Here is a 23,886-nt window from a genome sequence, read left to right as displayed (position 1 = left end):
ATTTGTTTGCTTTTCTTCCATGGGAAATGGATGCTGACTATATGTATATTCCATATATTCCAAGTCTCCAATTAAGCTGCTGTGGGATCTGATAAGTCTTCCTACCTCTTTGATCTTAGGTTTCCTCAACTGTAAGATGAAGGGTTTGGACTAGGTGATCCCACTTGACTATTTTAATCTGGAACTCTATGGATTGAATTTCAATGTAACCTATTGTGTGGCTACCTTCTAGGAGTTCTTGGAAATTGCTTTATAATATGCTAAAAGTCTGGCTGTCTTTCCTATGTCACCTCTCGACTCTTAAACTGAGATAACAGATATAATTTACTTTTATTTACTTTTCAGATTTCAGTACTGTTTTTCTCCCTAGTGGTGTAAGCTTCCCATATGAAGGGAAAAAATCGCCCTAAAATACCGACAATTCTTAGCTTTGAGTGTTATAGGCGAATGCCTTATCTGATAAGAGATCATGACAGCCAGATGGCTGGTGGTTGAATGAAGACAACGGATGTCTACATGAATCTCAGTACTTTTTTTTTTTTTTTTTTTTTTTTTTTTTTTTTTTTTTTTTTTGAGACAGAGTTTTGCTCTGTCACCCAGGCTGGAGTTTAGCCTGGTATAATCTCAGATCACTGCAACTTCTGCCTCCTGGATTCAAGTGACTCTTATGTCTCAGCCACCCAAGTAGCTGGGATTACAGGCATGTGCCACCTTGCCCAGCTAATTTTTCTGTTTTTAATAGAGATGGGGTTTCACCATGTTGGCCAGGCTGATTTCAAACTCCTGACTTCAAGTCATCTGCCTGCCTCGACCTCCCAGAGTGTTAGGATTACAGACATGAGTTACTGCCCCCAACCTCACTTTGTTTATATTCAGAATTGTTCTTATTCTACTCAGGTTTTAAGACTGACCCATACCTTTGCCATGGGTATGTGACCATAGGAATGCTCACTTGAAGGCCTTTCACAGCAACATTTAATTTGCCCCAACTGCTTGACTTACAATAGGCTTAGTTGCTTTAGGAAATAATGTGGCAATTGTGTAAGTACCCCCATCCCTGCAATATTGTAACAGGCCTTCTTTCCTCACTACAATTCATTCTCCACACAGTAGCCAAAGGATTTTCATCTGTTTGCTTTTGTTTTGCTTTGTTTAAATATAAATAAGATTATATAACATCTACTTAAAATCTTCCAAGGACTTCCCGTCACACTCTGAATGAAATCCAAATAGAGTACCCTAAAAGGCCCTATAGGATCTTGCCTCTTATTAATTTTACCTCATGACATTTCTTATCCTTTAGATCTCAATTTGAATGTCTTCTGCCCAGAAAATTCTTCCCTAAACCTATCTTAAGCAGTGTCCACTCCCAAATATCTGTATAAGAAAACCCTACTTAATTTCTTGATAGAGTTTTCTTTTCTTTTCTTTCTTTTAAAAATTTTAATAATACATATTTTAACCCAATATATCACAAATATTATCACTTTACAACCTAATCAGTATGAATAATTATTTTTATTTTATTCTCATATTTTGTGGGTACATAGTAGGTTTATGTATTTGAGTTACATGAGATATTTTGATACAGGAATGCAATGTGTAATAGTCAAATCAGGGTAAAGGGGTGTATCTGTCCCCTCAAGCATGGGGCATTCTTTGTGTTACAAACCATCTAATTATACTCTTTTAGTTATTTTTAAATGTGCGATTAAATGATTTTTTTTTACTATAATGATGCTGTTGTGCTATCAAATGGTAGACCTTATTCATTCTTTCTATTTTTTGTACCCATTAACCATCCCCACTGCCCTCTGACCCACTGACATCCCACCATCCTTCCCTGCCTCTGGTAATCATCCTTTTTCCTCTGTCTACGTAAGTTCAATTATTTTAATTTTTAGTTACCACAAATAAGTGACAACATGTGAAGTTTGTCATTCTGTGCCTGGCTTATTTCACTTAACATAATGACCTCCAGTTTTATCTATATTGTTGCAATTGATAGGATCTCATTCTCCATGTGTGCCCTTTGCCTTGGAGACTCCTCCATAGTGGTCTCCAAGCTCAGAATTGGGACTTAGATACCTTGGACAAGGAGGAAGCCCTCCTTTCTTGTAAACATCTGCTATGTTACATTTGCTGTGTTAGAATGTGTATAGAAGGACCCAGAGCCCTAGCTGTTTTGCCTAGAGGCTATGAACAGGTGAGTGATAATGTCTTTTCAGCTGTTTTGCCCATATGCACCACATTTTCTTTATCCATTCATCTGTCGATGGACACCAGTTACTTCCAAATTCTGGCTGTTGTGAATACTGCTGCAATAAACATGAGAGTGTAGATATCTCATTGATAGACTGATTTCCTTTCTTTTGGATATATAACCAGCAGTGAGATTACTGGATCTTATGATAGCTCTACTTTGTTTTCTGAGAAACCTCCAAATTGTTCTCTATAGTGATTGTACTAATTTACATTCCCACCAACAGTATATGAGGGTTCCCTTTTTTCCACATTCTCACCAGCATTTGTTATTACCTGTATTTTGGATAAAAGCCATTTTAACTGAGGTGAGGTGTTATCTCATTGTAGTTTTGATTTACATTTCTCTGCTTATCAGTGATGTTAAGCACCTTTTCATATGCCTGTTTATCTTCTTTTGATAAATGTCTTTTTAGCTCTTTTGCCCATTTTTAAATTGGATTATTAGATTTTTCTCCTATAGAGTTTTTTGAACTCTTTGTATGTTCTGGTTGTGAATCCCTTGTCCGATGGGTAGTTTGCAAATATTTTCTCCCATTCTGTGAGTTATCTCTTCACTTCATTGATTATTTCCAGAAGATTTTTTAACTTTATGGCACCCCATTTGTCCATTTTTGCTTTGATTGCCTATGCTTGTGGGGTATTGCTCAACAAATCTTTGCCCAGTCCAATGTCCTGGAGAGTTTCCCCAATATTTTCTTGTAATAGTTTCAGATCTTAGATAGAAGCCTTTAATCCACTTTGATTTGATGTTTGCATATGGTGAGATATAGGGCTCTAGTTTATTCTTTTACCTATGATATCCAGTTTTCCCAGCACCCTTTATTGAAGAGACAGTCCATTCCCCAATGTATGTTCTCAGCACCTGTGTCTGAAATGAGTTCACTATAAATGCATAGATTTATCTCAGGGTTCTCTATTCTGTTCCACTGATCTGTGTGTCTGTTGTATGCCAGCACCACACTATTGTGATTACTATACCTCTATAGTATAATGTAAAGTCACATAATGTGATTCCTTCAGTTTTATTATTTTTGCTTAAGATAGCTTTGGTTATTCTGGGTTTAAGTGGTTCCATATAAATTTTAGGATTGTTTTTTCCATTTATGCAGAAGAATGTCATTAATATTTTGATAGAGATTACATTAAAATTGTAGATTGCTTTGAGTAGTACAAACATTTTAACAAAATGTGTTCTTCCACTCTATGAACATGGAATATCTTTCCTTTTGTTTCTGCTTCAGTTTCTATCCTCATTGTTTTATAATATATATTGTAGAGATCATTTCTTTTCTTGTTTATGTTAATTCCTAGGTATTTCATTTTATTTGGAGCCATCGTAAATGAGATTATTTCTTGATTTCTTTTTCAGAATGTTCACGTGTTGACATATAGAAATGTTTTAGATTTTGTATGGAAGTTTTTTATCCTATAACTTTACTAAATTTTTTTTTTTGTCAATTCTAATAGCTCTTTTTCTGGAGGCTTTAGGTTTTTCCAAATATAAGATTATAAAGGATAATTTGTCTTTTTCCTTTCAAATTTGGATGATCTTTAATTCTTTTCTCATCTGACTCCTGTAGGTAGGACGTCCTGTACTACATTGAATAAAGGTGAAATTGGGCATCTTTGTCATGTTCCCAACCTTAGAGGAAAGTATTTCAGTATTTCCCCTTCTAGTATGATACTTATGGGTCAGCAATTAATGACTTTTATTATGTTGAAGTATGTTTCTCCTATACCCAGTCTTCTGAGGATTTTTATTAGGAAAAGATGTTGAATTTTATCAAATACTTTTTCAGCATCAATTGAAATGACCATATGATTTTTATCTTTCATTCTGTTGATATGATGTATCACATTAATTGATTTGCATATGCTGAACCATCCCCACATCTGTGGGATAAATCCCATTTGGCCATGATGAATTATTTTTTTAATGTGTTGCTAGAATTTTGTTGAGGATTTTTGCATCAATATTCATCAGTGATATTGACCTATGGTTTTCATTTTTTCATGTGTCTTTGTCTGGTTTTGGTATCAGGGTAATACTGGCCTCATAGAATGATTTTGGAAGTACTTCTTCCTGTTCTATTTTTCAAAATAGTTTCAGTAGAATGGATATGAGCTAGTCTTACATATTTGTTAGAATTTGACAGTGAAGCCATCAGGTCCTGGGCTTTCTTTCCTGGGAGACTTTCCCACCGCCCCCACCACCCCCCACCCGCCACCCCTCCGAGACCGAGTCTCACTCTGTTGTCCAGGCTGGAGTGCAGTGGCATGATCTCAGCTCACTGCAACCTCCACCTTCTGGGAGAGTTTTAATTATGGCTTTTGTCTCATTACTTGTTGATTAGTCTGTTCAGGTTTGGGATTTCTTCCTGATTCTGTGTTTTTCCTTGTCCTCAATATTACCAGTGAGTTGTGTACCTTCAGATGATTTCTTATTGCTCATTAATGTCCTTTTCTTTCTGACTGAAGTACTCCCTTTAGCATTTCTTATAGGATGAGTCTGGTATTGATGAAATCCCTCTGCTTTTGCTCATCTGGAAAAGTCTTTGTTTCTCCTTCGTGTTTGAAGGATATTTTCACCAGATATGCTATTCTAGGGCAAAAGTTTATTTTTCCTTCAGCATCTTAAATATGTCGTGCCACTCTCTACTGGCCTTTAAGGTTTCTACTAAAAAGTCTTGTCAAAGGTATTGAAACTCCAGCGTATGTTATTTCTTTCTTTTCTTTTGCTTCTTTTAGAACCCTTTCTTTATCCTTGACCTTTGGGTGTTTAATTATTAAATGCTTTGAATGGTCTTTGGGTTAAATTTGCCTGGTGTTCTTTATCCTTCTTGTACTTGGATATTGATATCTTTCCCTAGGTTGGGAAGTTCCGTGTTATTATCCCTTTGAATACTTCTACCCCTATCTCATTATCTACTTGCTCTTTAAGGCTGATAACTCTTAGATTTGCCTTTTTGAGGCTATTTTGTAGATACTATAGTTGTTGCTTCATTGTTTTTTATTCTTTTTTTTTATTATTATACTTTAAGTTCTAGGGTACATGTGCACAATGTGCAGGTTTGTTACATATGTATACTTGTGCCATGTTGGTGTGCTGCACCCATCAACTCGTCAGCACCCATCAACTCATCATTTACATCAGTTATAACTCCCAGTGACATTCCTCCCCCTCCCCCCTCCCCATAATAGGCCCCAGTGTGTGATGTTCCCCTTCCCATATCCAAGTGATCTCATTGTTCAGTTCCCACCTATGAGTGAGAACATGCGGTGTTTGGTTTTCTGTTCTTGCAAAAGTTTGCTGAGAATGATCGTTTCCAGCTGCACCCATGTCCCTACAAAGGACACTAACTCATCTTTCTTTATGGCTACATAGCATTCCATGGCGTACATGTGACACATTTTCTTAATCCAGTCTGTCACTGATGGACGTTTGGGTTGATTCCAAGTCTTTGCTATTGTGAATAGTGCCGCAATAAACATACGTGTGCATGTGTCTTTATAGCAGTATGATTCATAATCCTTTGGGTACATACACAGTAATGCTATGGCTGGGTCATATGGTATTTTTAGTTCTAGATCCTTGAGGAATCGCCATACTGTTTTCCACAATGGTTGAACTAGTTTGCAGTCCCACCAACAGTGTAAAAGTGCTCCTGTTTCTCCACATCCTCTCCAGCACCTGTTGTTTCCTGATTTTTTTCTCTTTTTTTTTAATTATTATTATACTTTAAGTTCTAGGGTACATGTGCATAACGTGCAGGTTCGTTACATATGTATACTTGTGCCATGTTGGTGTGCTGCACCCATCAATTCGTCAGCACCCATCAACTCGTCATTTACATCAGATATAACTCCCAGTGCAATCCGTCCCTCCTCCCCCCTCCCCATGATAGGCCCCGGTGTGTGATGTTCCCCTTCCCGAGTCCAAGTGATCTCATTGTTCAGTTCCCACATATGAGTGAGAACATGCGGTGTTTGGTTTTCTGTTCTTGCGATAGTTTGCTAAGAATGATGGTTTCCAGCTGCATCCATGTCCCTACAAAGGACACAAACTCATCCTTCTTTATGGCTGCATAGTATTCCATGGTGTATATGTGCCACATTTTCTTAATCCAGTCTGTCACTGATGGACATTTGGGTTGATTCCAAGTCTTTGCTATTGTGAATAGTGCTGCAATAAACATACGTGTGCATGTGTCTTTATAGCAGCATGATTTATAATCCTTTGGGTATATCCCCAGTAATGGGATGGCTGGGTCATATGGTACTTCTAGTTCTAGATCCTTGAGGAATCGCCTTACTATTTTCCGTAATGGTTGAACTAGTTTACAATCCCACCAACAGTGTAAAAGTGTTCCTATTTCTCCACATCCTCTCCAGCACCTGTTGTTTCCTGACTTTTGAATGATTGCCATTCTAACTGGTGTGAGACGGTATCTCATTGTCGTTTTGATTTGCATTTCTCTGATGGCCAGTGATGATGAGCATTTTTTCATGTGTCTGTTGGCTATATGAATGTCTTCCTTTGAGAAATGTCTGTTCATATCCTTTGCCCACTTTTTGATGGGGTTGTTTGTTTTTCCTTGTAAATTTGTTTGAGTTCTTTGTAGGTTCTGGATATTAGCCCTTTGTCAGATGAGTAGATTGCAAAAATTTTCTCCCATTCTGTAGGTTGCCTGTTCACTCTGATGGTAGTTTCTTTTGCTGTGCGGAAGCTCTTTAGTTTAATTAGATCCCATTTGTCAATTTTGGCTTTTGTTGCCCTTGCTTTTGGTGTTTTAGACATGAAGTCCTTACCCATGCCTATGTCCTGAATGGTATTATCTATGTTTTCTTCTAGGGTTTTTATGGTTTTAGGTCTAATATTTAAGTCTCTAATCCATCTTTAATTAATTTTTGTATAAGGAGTAAGGAAAAGATCCAGTTTCAGCTTTCTGCTTATGGCTAGCCAATTTTACCAGCACCATTTATTACATAGGGAATCCTTTCCCCATTTCTTGTTTCTCTCAGGTTTGTCAAAGATCAGATGGCTGTAGATGTGTGGTATTATTTCTGAGGACTCTGATCTGTTCCATTGGTCTATATCTCTGTTTTGGTACCAGTACCATGCTGTTTTGGTTACTGTAGCCTTGTAGTGTACTTTGAAGTCAGGTAGCGTGATGCCTCCAGCTTTGTTCTTTTGACTTAGGATTGTCTTGGCAATGCGGGCTCTTTTTTGGTTCCATATGAAATTTAAAGCAGTTTTTTCCAATTCTGTGAAGGAAGTCATTGGTAGCTTGATGGGGATGCCATTGAATCTATAAATTACTTTTTCACAATATTGATTCTTTCACAATATTGATTCTTCCTGTCCATGAGCATGGTATGTTCTTCCATTTGTTTGTGTCCTCTTTTATTTCACTGAGCAGTGGTTTGTAGTTCTCCTTGAAGAGGTCCTTTACATCCCTTGTAAGTTGGATTCCTAAGTATTTTACTCTCTTTGAAGCAATTGTGAATGGAAGTTTGTTCATGATTTGGCTCTCTGTTTGTCTGTTACTGGTGTATAAGAATGCTTGTGATTTTTGCACATTGATTTTGTATCCTGAGACTTTGCTGAAGTTGCTTATCAGCTTAAGGAGATTTTGGGCTGAGATGATGGGGTTTTCTAACTATACAATCATGTCATCTGCAAAGAGAGACAATTTGACTTCTTCTTTTCCTAACTGAATACCCTTGATTTCCTTCTCTTGCCTAATTGCCCTAGCCAGAACTTCCAACACTATGTTGAATAGGAGTTGTGAGAGAGGGCATCCCTGTCTTGTGCCAGTTTTCAAAGGGAATGCTTCCAGTTTTTGCCCATTCCGTATGATATTGGCTGTGGGTTTGTCATAAATAGCTCTTATTATTTTGAGATACGTTCCATCAATACCGAATTTATTGCGAGTTTTTAACATGAAAGGCTGTTGAATTTTGTCAAAGGCCTTTTCTGCATCTATTGAGATAATCATGTGGTTTTTGTCTTTGGTTCTGTTTATATGCTGGATTACGTTTATTGACTTCCGTATGTTGAACCAGCCTTGCATCCCAGGGATGAAGCCCACTTGATCATGGTGGATAAGCTTTTTGATGTGTTACTGAATCCGGTTTGCCAGTATTTTATTGAGGATTTTTGCATCGATGTTCATCAGGGATATTGGTCTAAAATTCTCTTTTTTTGTTGCGTCTCTGCCAGGCTTTGGTATCAGGATGATGATGGCCGCATAAAATGAGTTAGGGAGGATTCCCTCTTTTTCTATTGATTGGAATAGTTTCAGAAGGAATGGTACCAGCTCCTCCTTGTACCTCTGGTAGAATTCGGCTGTGAATCCATCTGGGACTTTTTTTGATTGGTAGACTATTAATTATTGCCTCAATTTCAGAGCCTGTTATTGGTCTATTCAGGCATTCGACTTCTTCCTGGTTTAGTCTTGGGAGAGTGTAAGTGTCCAGGAAAATATCCATTTCTTCTATGTTTTGTAGTTTCTTTGCATAGAGATGTTGATAGTATTCTCTGATGGTAGTTTGTATTTCTGTGGGGTTGGTGGTGATATCCCCTTTATCATTTTTTATTGCATCTATTTGATTCTTCTCTCTTTTTTTCTTTATTAGTCTTGCTAGCGGTCTATCAATTTTGTTGATCTTTTCAAAAAACCAACTCCTGGATTCATTGATTTTTTGGAGGGTTTTTTGTGTCTCTATCTCCTTCAGTTCTTCTCTGATATTAGTTATTTGTTGCCTTCTGCTAGCTTTGGAATCTGTTTGCTCTTGCTTCTCTAGTTCTTTTAATTGTGATATTAGGGTGTCAATTTTAGATCTTCCCAGCTTTCTCTTGTGGGCATTTAGTGCTACAAATTTCCCTCTACACACTGCTTTAAATATGTCCCAGAGATTCTGGTATATTGTGTCTATGTTCTCATTGATTTCAAAGAACATCTTTATTTCTGCCTGAATTTCGTTATTTACCCAGTAGTCATTTAGGAGCAGGTTGTTCAGTTTCCATGTATTTGTGCAGTTTTGAATGAGTTTCTTAATCCTGAGTTCTAATTTGATTGCACTGTGGTCTGAGAGTCAGTTTGTTGTGATTTCTGTTTTTTTACATTTGCTGAGGAATGTTTTGCTTCCAATCATGTGGTCAATTTTAGAATAAGTGCAATGTGATGTTGAAAAGAATGTATATTCTGTTGATTTGGGGTGGACAGTTTTGTTTATGTCTTTTAAGTACGCTAGGTTCAGAGCTGAATTCAAGTCCTGGGTATCATTGGTAATTTTCTGTCTCATTGATCTGTCTAATATTGACAGTGGGGTGCTAAAGTCTCCCACTATTAACAGAGGGAGAGATGCTCTCTGATTTTTTGAATTTCCAGCTTTTCTGCACTGCTTTTTTCCCATCTTTGTGGTTTTTTCTGCCTTTGGTCTTTGATGACGGTGACAAACTGATGGGGTTTTGGTGTGGGTGTCCTTTCTGTTAGTTTTCCTTCTAACAGTCAGGACCCTCAGCTGTAGGTCTGTTGGAGATTGCTTGAGGTTCACTCCAGACCCAGTTTGCCTGGGTGTCAGCAGCAGAGGCTGCAGAAGATAGAATATCGCTGAACAGCGAGTGTTGCTGTCTGATTCTTGCTCTGGAAGCTTTGTCTCAGGGGTGTACCCTGCTGTGTGAGGTGTGAGGTGTCGGTCTGCACCTAGTGGGGGATGTCTCCCAGTTAGGCTACTCAGGGGTCAGAGACCCACTTGAGCAGGCAGTCTATCTGTTCTCAGATCTCAACCTCCGTGATGGAGATCCACTGCTCTCTTCAAAGCTGTCAGACAGGGGCATTTACCTCTGCTGAGGTTTCTGCTGCTTTATGTTTAACTGTGCCCTGTCCCCAGAAATGGAGTCTACAGAGACAGGCAGGCCCCCTTGAGCTGCGGTGGCCTCCACCCAGTTCGAGCTTCCTGGTGGCTTTGTTTACCCACTGAAGCCTCAGCAATGGCGGGTGCCCCTCCCCCAGCCTCGCTGCTGCCTTGCAGTTAGATCTCCGACTGCTGTTCTAGCAATGAGGGAGGCTCTCTGGGCGTGGGACCCTCCCATCCAGGTGTGGGATATAATCTCCTGGTGTGCCATTTGCTAAGACCCTTGGTCAAGTGCAGTATCAGGGTGGGAGTTACCTGATTTTCTAGGTGTTGTGTGTCTCAGTTTCCCTTGGCTAGGAAAAGGGATTCCCTTCCCCCTTGTGCTTCCCAGGTGAGGCGATGGCTCGCCCTGCTTCAGTTCTCACTGGTAGGGCTGCACCAACTGACCAGCAAAGATTGTCTGGCACTCCCCAGTGAGATGAACCCGGTACCTCAGTTGAAAATGCAGAAATCACCTGTTCTCTGTGTCGCTCGCGCTGGGAGCTGGAGGCTGGAACTGCTCCTGTTCGTCCATCTTGCTCTGGGAAACTGTTTTTTATTCTTTTGTCTCCTCTCTATGCATTTTCAAATAGGCTGTCTTCAAGCTCACTAATTTTTTCTTCTGCTTTACTCTATGTAGTTGTTTCAATCTCTTTGTTAAATTTATCTTATGGGATTCTGAATCCCTTCTCTGTATTATCTTGAATTTCTTTGAGTTTCCTCAAAACATATTTTGAATTCTCTTTCTGAATGGTCACATATCTCTCCAGGATTGGTCCCTGGTGCCTTATGTGGTTCATTTGGTTTGGTCATGTTTTCCTGGATCGTCTTGATGCTTGTAAATGCTCATTAGTGTCTGGGCATTGAAGAGTTAGGTATTTATTGTAGTCTTCACAGTCTGGGTTGGTTTGTATCCATCCTTCTCAGGAAGTCTTTCCACATATTCAAAGGGATTGGGTGTTGTGATCTAAGCCATCTCTGCATTAGGGGGCACCCCAAGCCCAGAAACCCTATGGTTGTCACAGACTTGGGGAGGTTCCACTTTAATGTTCTTGAATAAGAGCCAGAAGAATTTTCTGGATTACCAAGCAGAGACTCTTGTTCTTTTCTTTTACTTTATCCCAGACAAACAGTCTCTCTCTGTTCTGAGCCACCTAGACCTGAGGGTGGGTTGACACAAGCATCCCTGTGGCCACCACCACTGAGTCTGTGCTGGGTCAGGCCTTAAACTAATACAGCACTGGACTTCAGCCAAGACCCGCTGTAACCACTACCTGGCTACTGCCAGTGTTCACGCAAAGCCGTGGGTCTCTACAGTCACCTGTTGGTGAAGCCAGTCATACCTATGTCTTTTCCTTCAGCACAGTGAGTTCCCCTAGGCCCTTGGTAGGTCCAGAGATGCCATCTGGAAGCCAGGAACTCGAGTCAAAAACCTTAGAAGTCCATCTGGTGTTCTATTGTACTGTGACTGAACTGGCACTCAAGCCATGAGACATAGTTCTTCCCAGTCTTCCCTTCACTTTCCATAGTCAGAGGAGCCTCACCCCTTGGCCATCACTACCATAGGCTTACAGGGGGTATTGCCAGGCTACTGATGATGATTCCGTAAGGCCCAAGGCCTCTTTATTCAGCTTATCATGAATGCTGCTTGGCCTGGGACTCATGCTTGAGGGCAGTGGGCTCCCCTCTGGCCCTGGGCAGATCCAGAAATGCCATGCAAGAGCATAATCCTGGAACTGGAGACCCCAATATTTTGCCTGTGCTCTATGCCTCTGTGGCCAATTGGTATCTAAGGCACAAGACAAAGTCCCCTTTACTTTTCTTTCCTCCTTTCCTAAGCTGGAGTGTCTCTCCATAGCCATTACAGCTTGGGAATGTGCTGAGTCTCATCTGAAGCCAGCACGTCTCAGAGTCTCATCCTAGGCCCATGGTGTACTACCTGAGTTTTGCTACTGGTTATTCAGGGACCAGTAGCCTTATAAAGGGCTCTTTAGTCAGTAGATGATGGGTCCTGCCAGAACTGGGTTCTTCCCTTCAAGGCAACAGCTTCCCTTGTGGCCCAGGGTGTGTCTAGAAATGTCATCCATGAGCTAGGTCCTGGAAAAGGGCATCACGACTCTGAATGATGCCCTATCCTACTGTGGTTAAGCTTGTATCCAAGATGCAAGACAAAGTCCTTTTTACTCTGCCCTCACCTCTCCTCAAGTGGAAGGAAGGAGTCTCTTTTGAAACTGTGAGCTGTGCAGCCTAGGGTTGGGGAAGGGGTGGTGCAACCGCTGTATTATCCGATCCAGCTGATATCTTAATATGTCATATACTCCCCGCAAGTCCACTGGCTCTGAGCCCAGTTCATCACTAGGACTCACCTAAGACTTGAAGTCCTTGTGGCCTATACTGCCTTTCAAGTTAATTCAAGGCCCCAGAGCACTTTATCTCATAGTGGTGAGTCTTCCAAGAATTCAAGTTCTGATTTCTGGGATGGGTGATTCCCCTCTGGCTCTGTCTGTTTTAAATATTCCCTCCATGGGTGGGAGTCAGCAGACTTCAACCTAGTTTTGCTTTCTGCTGTGACAAGGCAGCACTGAATTTAATGCAATGTCTCGCAAGTGCTATACTGTCCCTATCTGAAGCACACAGATTCTCTCTCCACACCATGTAGTCACTGCAGAGGGATGGGTGAGGGGTGGTGTTCGTGATCCAAGACTTTTTCCTACCCTCTTTCAGTGCTTCTTTTAACAATATGAAGTTAAAACCAGGTACTGTGAGTGGTCATCTGATTTTTCGTTTTTATGAAGGTCCTTTTTTGTGTAGATAGTTGTGAAATTGGTGTTCTTTTTGGGGCATGATTGGTGGAGCATTCTATTTGGCCCCCTTGCTCTGCCCCACTTCTCCATTTATTTTTCAATTGTAGAAGTTTAAGGGGTACAAGTGCAGTTTTGTTACATGGATATGATACATAGTGATGAAGTCTGAACTTTTAGTGTAACTAAGGAAGTTTTTTAAAGTAGGGAGAATAACAATCAATATGGGAAGGAGCAAGCTGTGTAAAAAGTGTGGCAAAAGACTATTCTTGTCTAGGCAGAGTACAAAACTAGTGAGATGGGAATAAGCTTGCCTTGTTCTAATAACTGATACTAGTTCAGCTTGACTAGGACATATTGAGCACAGCGGTGGGTGGAGAAAGCATTGAGGTGCAAGAGTGGAAGGGGGAAGATCAGTTAAGAGGATAATGAAGCAATCCAGGCAAAAAATGATGACAGCCCAACTAGTATGTTGCCAGCGGAGATGGAGAGAAGATGATTGAGGGGACGTTGGTGACTCTAAGGTTTCTGTTTTGGGTGACTGGGTGAATGGAGGTGCCATTTATAGAGCTAGAGAATTTGCCAATAGTTACACAGGTAGTAAATGGGTAAAGCCCCATAGGATTAGACCTTTGTACCTAACCTAGGTATACTTTTCTCTATTGCTAGTATTCCACAGGTTCCCTGGGACTGAGGCAGCTACAGAAATGCCTGATTCATTGCCCTCCAAAGATTGTGATTCATTGTTAAGGGTCCTAGAGAGTGCTGTCTCTGTCTTTGGTAGATATTTTTCCAGCAGAGAGCCATGAGACTCTTGCTTATCTGCAAACACCAGGCATGCAATGCAGCACTTCATCTCCCCTGAGTTTGCAATCATATAAAGCAGGAAACATAGATATAACAGTTCTCATTAAACATACTGTGTTCATACTGTCAAGTCCCAATATATTTATAATGGCATCACCCATTTCCCCAGGCTCCAAATGTGTCATTGATTCTTACCATTATCTCTTTTTTTTTTCCCTCAAGTCAGAGTCTCACTCTGTTTCCAATGCTGGCATGCAGTAGCACAATCTCGACTCACTGCAGCCTTGCTCTCCCAGGCTCAAGTAGTTCTCTCACCTCAACCTCTGGAGTAGCTGGGATTATAAGCACATGCCACCACACCTGGCTAATTCTGTTTATTTATTTATTTTTTTTTTGTAGAGACAAGGTCTCACTATGTTGCCCAGGTTGGTCTCAAACTTCTGGACTCAAGTTATCCTCCCACCTCAGCTTCCCAAAGTGGGTGGGATTATAGGCATGAGCCTTTAATATTCTCTTATGTCTCGAGTTATTTGTTTCTAAAGTTCTATTATTTCTTTCCAATTTTGAACAGCCTTTTTATTCATAATGGCTAAGGCTATGTATTGTGAAACTAGTGTCATGATTTGACATCTCAGTCTGCTACTCACTGCTGAAAGTTGCTTCACCCCTCTTTACCTCCATTTCCCTATCTTGGAATATTAATAGTGTAAAATACTTAAAATAGTATCCAGCATATGGTGAATACTCAGTAAATGCTAGGTTTTATTAATGTTTTTCTTTCAATTCCAATCTCTTTTTCACCTCCTTAGGTTTTATTCTTATATTTATTATTGATTCCTTCATCAATTCAATGAAAAACCAATTTGAGCTTTATATGCCAGACAAATAGATTACCCCAGTAGGCTTCTAGTCATTGTAGTCCACCTTACACAGCATGGATAAATAATTTTAATGTACAACTTTGACCGAGCCATTCTTGAGTTAAACAGACTAAATTTTAGTCTGTTTTATTATTGTTTTAAAGTTCTCTATTGTCAATGCATCCCCATTATTGCTCACACCTAGGACAGACTGCTCTCTCACACACCGCCTTGGGTATATCATTGACTTTTATGCTTAAGTCCAAATTCTCTTTTAAAAAATAATCCCAAGTGTTTCATCTGTCTTTTATAATAAGGATCATCTCATAATACTCTTGTAAGGATGCTCCATGCTCCAAGATGGCTGACCCTATGTGTACCATTCACTGCACCGCCTTACCAAGACCTTGCCACCAGCTGCCCGGGTTGCTTTCTTCATCTAAAAATTACCCATGCCTCCATATTTGTGCCTTCACAGTAACCCAGAGGTTATTAACTAGCCTTGGAACTGATATCACACTTATTTATTTTTTTGAGATAGAGTCTTGCTCTGTCACCCAGGCTGGAATGCAGTGGTGCAATCTCAGCTCACTGCAACCTCTGCTTCCCGGGTTCAAGCAATTCTCATACCTCAGCCTCCCAAGTAGCTGGGACTATAGGCACGCACCACCACACCCGGCTAATTTTTGTGTTTTCAGTAGAGACAGGGTTTTACTATGTTGGCCAGACTGGTCTCAAACTCCTGACCTCAAATGATCCACGTGTTTCAGCCTCCCAAAGTGCTGGGATTACAGGCATGAGCCACCGCACCTGGCATTTCACACTTATTATCTTTGTCACATAGTTAATATATATGCTTTATATTATGAATTCTTTTTCTGCATATATACTTTGTTCTTTAATTCAAATGATAAGTTGATGGAGATTACAAGTTGTGTTGTATGATGTTCATTGGCACAAACAGGAGCTTGTTCAATGATAATACAAGGGTAAATGCTTTTGAAATAGGAAAATGGGCCTCACTGCTGAATTCCTTTACAATAATTTGTGTGTTCTAGAAATGAGCTCTGATCACCACAGGGTGTCACTGATTTACAAGTCAAATTTTCCTCAGTTGGTTGAGGTGTAGATAAGAATTCTCAGAAGACATTCTTGAGAGATCACAACAAAATATATAGATAGCAATGCAGCCGTTGGGAGGTATGGAGATGCTGTAAAATCACATAGAACAAAAAGTGAAAATTTCATTTACACACTTTAAACATCCCCTGAAATCCTATTCTTCTCTCTGTTAACAATTTGTTGTATAGCCTTCCAGATCTTTCCTCTTGAGAGAGAGAGAGAGAGAGAGAGAGAGAGAGAGAGAGAAAGAACAGGCACAAGATTTTAAAAACATAAACGAGATCCTACTCTCCATGAGCATATGTGTGTATGTTTGTTCAGTATCTTTTTTGATTTGATAACATTTCATTGGCCATCTTTTTGTCTCATTATATCCAGCTTTATCTCATTCTTCTTAGCAGCTAATGCAACTATTTCTGAATATTGAAATGATCAGCAATTGATGTGTTTAATCCTTGAAATGTTTGCCTGGGTATAGTCCAAAGCTGTGATTCAGACTGGATTTCATACTGTTGCTCATTATGTGAACACTATACAGTTAATTAGCAAACACTTGGGAGGGTTGGTAGGTGGTGTGTAGTAAGTTGGAAAACAGTTTATGCAAGCCAGATTGCCACCAGAATTTAGAACAGCATAAAATTAAATGCCCTAGGTAATTTACAGGGAGAAAAGGGGAAAAGACTGAGAGAAAGAGACTGTTAGAAAGAATACCAATACATTTTTGTGTCTGCATTATTGCTTGTTTCTGATTATAAAATAATACATGCTCGTTATAGAAGATGGGAAACAGAAAAATGTATTAAGAAGAAAGCAAACATTACCCTAATCCTACAACCCAGACTTATCCACAGTTAATATTTATTGTTGCTCATATAGCTTATTTCCTTTTTAAAAATTTTTATTATAAGATAAAACATTATGATTTTAAAGCATTTAAAACAGTACAAAAGGGTATAAAGTAAAAATGAAAAGTCCTCTTCCCACTATCCCTGGTCCTCACTTTCCACAAAGTCATTCACTGTTAACAGTTTCTCTCATACTGTACGTTTAAGTGTATTGATACTGGCTTTATTATGAGTATACAAATGTATTGCGTGTGATCTACATACCATAATGCGGTCATACTGTGTTAATTTTTTATACTATTTTTTTTCCATTTAGCTTTCTATCTTGAGCATACATATCCTATATATAATTCAAATACAACCCAAAGATTCTGGGCATGGAGCTATTTCAAAAACTTTGGCCTGACACTGCCCCCCGTGCCATTACATGCCCTTGAGTTTCTAACCTTACACAGAAGACCTGTAGCCTTTGCTGAGGGCCCTTTCCAGTGAATCACACATTCATCCTGTGTATATATGGCTCTATTTTACTTTATTTATTTATTTATTTATTTATTTATTTATTTATTATTGAGACGCAGTCTCACTCTCTCCCAGGCTGGAGTGCAGTGGCACGATCTCAGCTCACCGCAAGCTCTGCCTCTCGGGTTCACGCCATTCTCTGCCTTAGCCTCCTGAGTAGCTGGGACTACAGGCACCAACCACCATGCCCAGCTTATTTTTTGTATTTTTAGTAGAGGCGGGGTTTCACCGTGTTAGCCAGGATGGTCTCGGTATCTTGATCTTGTGATCTGCCCGCCTTGGCCTCCCAAAGTGCTGGGATTACAGGCATGAGCCACTGCACCCAGCCATATGGCTCTATTTTAGACTGTTTGATAGGAGATATTAGAGGAACAGATATTTTAAAGTGCCAAAGACCTGAGTTTAAATCCCAGTTGCATTGGTTGCTAGCTATCTTTTAAAAAGAAAATGTTTTGAACAACTTTGTAGTATATTTTTATCCTTTAGAAATGAGAAAACAGAGACCAAGCCAGGGAGAAGTGATTATGTAAGATCACACAGCTAGTTTATAGTAGAGCTGGATCACACAAAGGCCTGTTTGAACAAGAGGCTATGTGCTTCCCACTCTAACATCTTGGCCTTTCTTTAGAACTCCTGTAGGTAACAATGTGTTGTATTATTGAAAATCAGGAACACTGTTACATTGTTGGTGGGATTGTAAACTAGTTCAACCATTATGGAAAACAGTATGGCGATTCCTCAAGGATCTAGAACTAGAAGTACCATATGACCCAGCCATCCCATTACTGGGGATATACCCAAAGGATTATAAATCATGCTGCTATAAAGACACATGCACACGTATGTTTATTGCGGCACTATTCACAATAGCAAAGACTTGGCATCAACCCAAATGTCCATCAGTGACAGACTGGAATAAGAAAATGTGGCACATATACACCATGGAATACTATGCAGCCATAAAAAAGGATGAGTTTGTGTCCTTTGTAGGGACATGGATGCAGCTGGAAACCATCATTCTCAGCAAACTATCGCAAGAACAGAAAATCAAACACCGCATGTTCTCACTCATAGGTGGGAACTGAACAATGAGATCACTTGGACTCGGGAAGGGGAACATCACACACCGGCGCCTCTCACGGGGAGGGGGGAGGGGGGAGGGATTGCATTGGGAGTTACACCTGATGTAAATGACGAGTTGATAGGTGCTGACGAGTTGATGGGTGCAGCATGCCAACATGGCACAGGTATACATGTGTAACAAACCTGCACGTTATGCACATGTACCCTAGAACTTAAAGTATAATAATATAAAAAATAAATCAATGAGAGAGTAGATTTCAAGTGTTCTTACCACAACAAAAGATAAGTATATGGGTAATATGTATGTTAATTAACTCGACTTAGCCATTCCACAGTGTATATACATCTCAAAACATCATGTTGTACATTTATACGGTGCTTCTCAATCAATTAATTAACTTAAAAGATTTATTAGCATATACCTTCAAGGTTATTGCCTAACCTTTTCACTTGACACAAGTTATGTATCTATTATCTTTCTAGTATCCAATCCCCCTCTCTCTGATTCTCTTTTTTTTTTTTTTTTTTTGTCGCATTCCCTTTTTAGGAGAGAAGCCTTATAAATGCACCTGGGATGGCTGCTCCTGGAAATTTGCTCGCTCAGATGAGCTCACTCGCCATTTCCGCAAGCACACAGGCATCAAGCCTTTCCGGTGCACAGACTGCAACCGCAGCTTTTCTCGTTCTGACCACCTGTCCCTGCATCGCCGTCGCCATGACACCATGTGAGCTGCACAGATCACACTAGAGAAGCTGCGCTGGTATCTTTCCTGTTCGTGTGCTGAGGTTGGGACAATTTTTTCCTCTTTGACTTCAGCTTGCATCTGCAATGGGGTTGAAGCAGCCCACTGAGCCAAGTTGAGGAGACTGGAGGAAAAGAGAGCTGGTCTCCCGGGGGGAGGCTCTTCATATTCTACCTTCACTTCTCCACTGTCCAGACCCGTTTTTTTCAACCTCCATGTGGGTTGAATTCCAGTGTGGCACCCATGGCTGCCTTCCCATCCCCCCTGCTCTGAAATAGGACATTTTTCCTACAGTAACAAAACAGGAATCAAACTCAAGGCTGTGAACAAACATACGCTGCTTTTTTCTTTCCAATTTTTCTCTTGTTTTCTAGAACTCTCATCCATATGTTTTTTAAATAAGTACCTAAAAGTGGTTTGATAGTGTCCTAAATGACTTTTTTAACTTCCTAAATGGAAAGAGCATAACGATGTAGTTGATTGGTAAGATTTACAGGGATTTGGTTTCTGAGTAAGAGGCACACTCCCAGTGAATAAGCTGAGTCCCATACCACACTCAAAAGGTTTTAATAAATCTAATCCTATTTCTTCTTAAAGTTTGGTTTGCAGATAGTGCTGGTGCTTCTGCTTCTTAAGTTCATCAAGGGAATGAGGAGTTCTTGTACTTCTCCTCTTTTTCTTCTCTTCCACTTTCTCCTTCAGGATTAAAGATTTTGCTGCACAATTATTATTTGTTAGGTTAAATTTGAACAAATATTCAAAGCACACATGGACATATCAGTAAGGAGAAAAATGTTCCAGGAGAGTAGGTTGGGCAGAGGAACAAACAGACCTAAGATGATCCTGAGAACAAATAGAGGAGTTCATTTATTTGGATAGGATATCAAAAGTGCTGTTAATCACAAACCTCATTCAAATGGCAGGCTGTTGAGACAGTGTCTTGAGGGGCTGGCTGTACTGTTTATTTTTTTGTTTACACAAAGAAACAATTGAGTATATTGCATGATGAGAAATCACACACTAGGGGCATGTTATACAGAAGTGAGGGGTTGGAAGAACGGAATGTTTTCACTCCATGGAATTATTGGCATTCATTCCTGTGTTTCAAATGAAACATAAGATGCTTTTCATGAAAACTGACATACAAAAAGCAATTTGATGTTCTGCAACTGCTATGAAGACCTAAGCCATTTGTTTTAGCTATTATAGCAGGTTGCATAATATACTCATTTGGCTGCCCAATCAGATTGTTTTATAATATTACCTGGGGCACAAAATCCTCTGTTCCTGGCCCTGGACCATAGATCTACCTCCACATGGCATATTTCCTTTCCTGGGGTCAGGGGTGGGGAAGGGGGCTTTGCATCACTTGAATTTGGACTCAGCCTCTCTTTTAAAGATTGTCTTTATATTGAACACCTTTTTCTTTTCAACCCTGCTTGAATACTTTAGGTTACTATTTCCTGAGGCTGTCCATTCTCACTAAATTGTAGAATTCTAGCACCAAGAAGGGATCCCGTTAACCATCTAGTCCTGCCCATCCCTCATATTTTACAGATGAGACAAATACGGGTCAGATTTTTTCTCTAGATGTTTCCTTGAGCCCTTATACACCTGCATGATTATTCTCCTAGGGATCATATAATTTTATTTATTTATTTTTTGAGAGACAGTTTCACTCTGTCACCCAAGCTGGAGTGCAGTGGCATAATCTCTGCTTACTGCAACCTCTGCCTCCCATGTTCAAGTGATTCTTCTGCCTCAGCCTCCCAAATAGCTTGGATTACAGGTGCGTGCCACCACACCTGGCTAAGTTTTGTATTATTAGTAGAGATGGGGTTTCACCATGTTGGCCAGGCTAGTCTCAAACTCCTGACCTCAAGTGATCTGCCTGCCTCGGCCTCCCAAAGTGCTGGGATTACAGGAGTGAGCCACCACGCTTGGCCAGGATCACATTATTAAACCAAATTAAAGTTTATGTGATTGGTTGCAATATTTGTCTAATTTTATATGTTATTCTTCAGAAAAACTTTAGAACTCAAAAATCATTTACAGCTGATTAAATAGCAAGTAAAATGTACTTGTGGTCATTGCCATATAACATCAGGCACATAGTTCTAACACTTCTATAATGTCTAGATTTTTTTTTTTTTTTTTTTTGAGAGGGAGTCTCGCTCTGTCTCCCAGGCTGGAGTGCAGTGGCCAGATCTCAGCTCACTGCAAGCCAGATCTCAGCTCACTGCAAGCTCCGCCTCCCGGGTTTACGCCATTCTCCTGCCTCAGCCTCCCAAGTAGCTGGGACTACAGGCGCCCGCCACCTCGCCTGGCTAGTTTTTTTTTGTTTTTTTGTTTTTTTGGGTTTTTTTTTGTATTTTTTAGTAGAGACGGGGTTTCACCGTGTTAGGCAGGATGGTCTCGATCTCCTGACCTCGTGATCCACCCGTCTCGGCCTCCCAAAGTGCTGGGATTACAGGCTTGAGCCACTGCGCCCGGCCTAATGTCTAGATTTTATTTACCTCATTTTAACTTGCAGTGTCTGTCTAGATCATGAACTCTCCATAAATCCAAGGACTGCCTGTAGTTTTCAAAATGACGTGTGGATTTTTACTGTTATCATTGTTATTTCGATCAAGGCTTTTTCCTGACTTTTGGTATACAAGTTCCAAACTTGCATAATAATTGCTAACACACTAGGCGATATCTGGGGCCAGTGTGTTAAAGGGGACCTCTGATGTAGCTGTAAGACAGATTGGTAAAGATGAACTAACTTAAGTTAGTATTTCACAGTACAGCCCAGGCTTACTCATTTTCTTCAAAATTTGGATCCTGATACTCCTTTTTCAGAGTTCAGAACTGAACTGCTCCCCACAGAACTCAGAATCTTTTGCATTGAGACATATGATCTACTCATAAATAAAGATTATCAAATATCTTGTTGAACTAATTAGGTTGATCAAATTAGGGTCCCAAATATTAGGGTTCCTGACATCTGAGCCTTTATCTAAAAATGTTTCTGTAACATAATGACAGCCTTTATGTTTGTTAATTGTCTATAGTAAAGAAGCAATTTTAACCCTATTCTCATTTCCCTCTCGCCTCCAAAAAACGATAAAAGCTTCCCAATTACTTACATATGCTCTAAGAAGTGTCTCAGGATTCATTAACAGAATCTTATAGAGTACAGGAATTCAAATATAGCACAGTACAGAGTTTACCAAAAACACATAAAACTTTGCTAGATGGACAGTGAAGTGGAAAGGAACTAAAATGTATCTCTTGAATAGCATTTGGGATTCAATTGAATTTGTTGTTTTTACAACAGCAAAGCACCTTTAGCCTGGACAGTTGCTTAGGGCATCGATATGATTGGATAATATTCTGGGATCTGTTGCAGCAGAATTCCTCTATCTGATGATCAGCAGTTGAACATAAACTTCATAATTACAGTAAAATTTAGGAAAAACTAAGAGTGTGAAGAGTGTGAACTGATTGGGTAGATTAGGCAGAGTGCATTATGGGCAAGACAAAGGTTTTCGATGTTAATTTCTTTTAAAATAAACTTTTTATTTTCAAACAGTTTCAGATTTACAGAAAAATTGTGAAGCTAGAACAGAGAGGTCTCATTTACCCCACATCCAGTTTCTCCTATTATTGACATCTTACATTAGTGTGATATATTTGTTACAATTAATGAAACACAATGATATGTTAATATTATTAACTGAAGTCCATACTTTATTCAGGTTTCCTTAATTTTTACCTAATATCCTTTTTAAAGAATTGTTTCGGCCAGGCATGGTGGCTCACACCTGTAATCCCAGCACTTTGGGAGGCCGAGACAGGCGGATCACGAGGTCAGGAGTTCTAGACCAGCCTGGACAATATGGTGAAACCCTGTCTCTATTAAAAATACAAAAAATTAGCCAGGCGTGGTGGTAGGTATGTGTAATCCCAGCTACTTGGGAGGCTGAGGCAGGAGAATTGCTTGAACCTGGGAGGCGGAGGTTGCAGTGAGCCAAGATGATGCCACTGCACTCCAGCCTGGGTGACAGAGCGACACTCCATCTCAAAAAAAAAAAAAGTTTCAGCATCTTGTTCAGGATTCCACATTACATCTGGTAATCATATCTCCTTAGGTTCCTGTAGGTTGTGACAATTTCTCAGACTTTCCTTGTTTTCAGTGACCTTGACAGTTTTGAGAGATATTTTCCTCAACTGGGATTTGTCCATTGTCTTTCTCATGATTAGACTGAGGTTATGAGTTTTTGAGAGTAGGACCACAGAGAAGAAGTGCCATTTTCATCACATCATACAGGCATACTTTGGAGACAATGCAGATTTGGTTCCAGATCACTGCAATGAAGCAAATATTACAATAAAGCAAGTCACACAAATTTTTTGGTTTCCCAGTGCATATAAAATGTTATGTTTACACTATCCTGTAGTCTGGTGAATGTGCAATAGTGTTATGTCTAAAAAACAATGTACATACCTTATTTTAAAATACTTTATTGGTAAAATGTTACTGGCACAAACACGAAGTGAGCACATGCTATTGGAAAAATGGTGCCAATAGACTTGTTGGTCACAGGGTTACCACAAACTTTTAATTTGTAAAAAATGCAATATCAGCAAAGTGCAATAAAGCAAAGCACAATAAAACGAGGTATGCCTGTATTTACATGACTCATCACTGTTGTTTAACCTTGATCACCTGACTGAAATAGTCATTGTCAGGTTTCTCCCCTGTACTCTTTTTTCCTCCCCTCCATACTGTAGTCTCTGAAAGGAAATCACTGTGTATAGCCCATGCAGAGTGGTAAGTTATATGCCACACCCTTCAGAGCAAGTATCTTACATAAATTATTTGGAATTATTTTCTAAGGGAGATTGTCTCTTCTCCCCCATTTATTTATTTATACAATATTTATATCAGCAT

The 23,886-nt window shown here is 39.8% G+C and overlaps 1 protein-coding gene across 4 annotated transcripts in view; it reads left to right on the top strand.

Annotated features, from left to right (window-relative positions):
- The window catches only part of LOC105465862 (KLF transcription factor 8), a 56,168-nt gene extending 32,544 nt beyond the window's left edge, over nt 1-23,624 (top strand). For all 4 annotated transcript variants that reach the window (XM_011714506.3, XM_011714508.3, XM_071088973.1 and 1 more), the window contains one exon: nt 18,752-23,624. In XM_011714506.3, coding sequence (XP_011712808.1) covers nt 18,752-18,933 — 182 coding nt within the window. In that variant the 3' untranslated portion in view covers nt 18,934-23,624. The remainder of the gene's footprint in view (nt 1-18,751) is intronic.
- Nucleotides 23,625-23,886: the final 262 nt, after the last annotated feature.

Source organism: Macaca nemestrina, chromosome X (genome assembly GCF_043159975.1).
Source record: "Macaca nemestrina isolate mMacNem1 chromosome X, mMacNem.hap1, whole genome shotgun sequence".
In the NCBI taxonomy this organism is placed as follows: domain Eukaryota; kingdom Metazoa; phylum Chordata; class Mammalia; order Primates; family Cercopithecidae; genus Macaca; species Macaca nemestrina.
The sequence above is the reverse complement of the archived record's forward strand: the minus strand, read 5'-3'. Positions and strand labels throughout refer to the sequence as shown.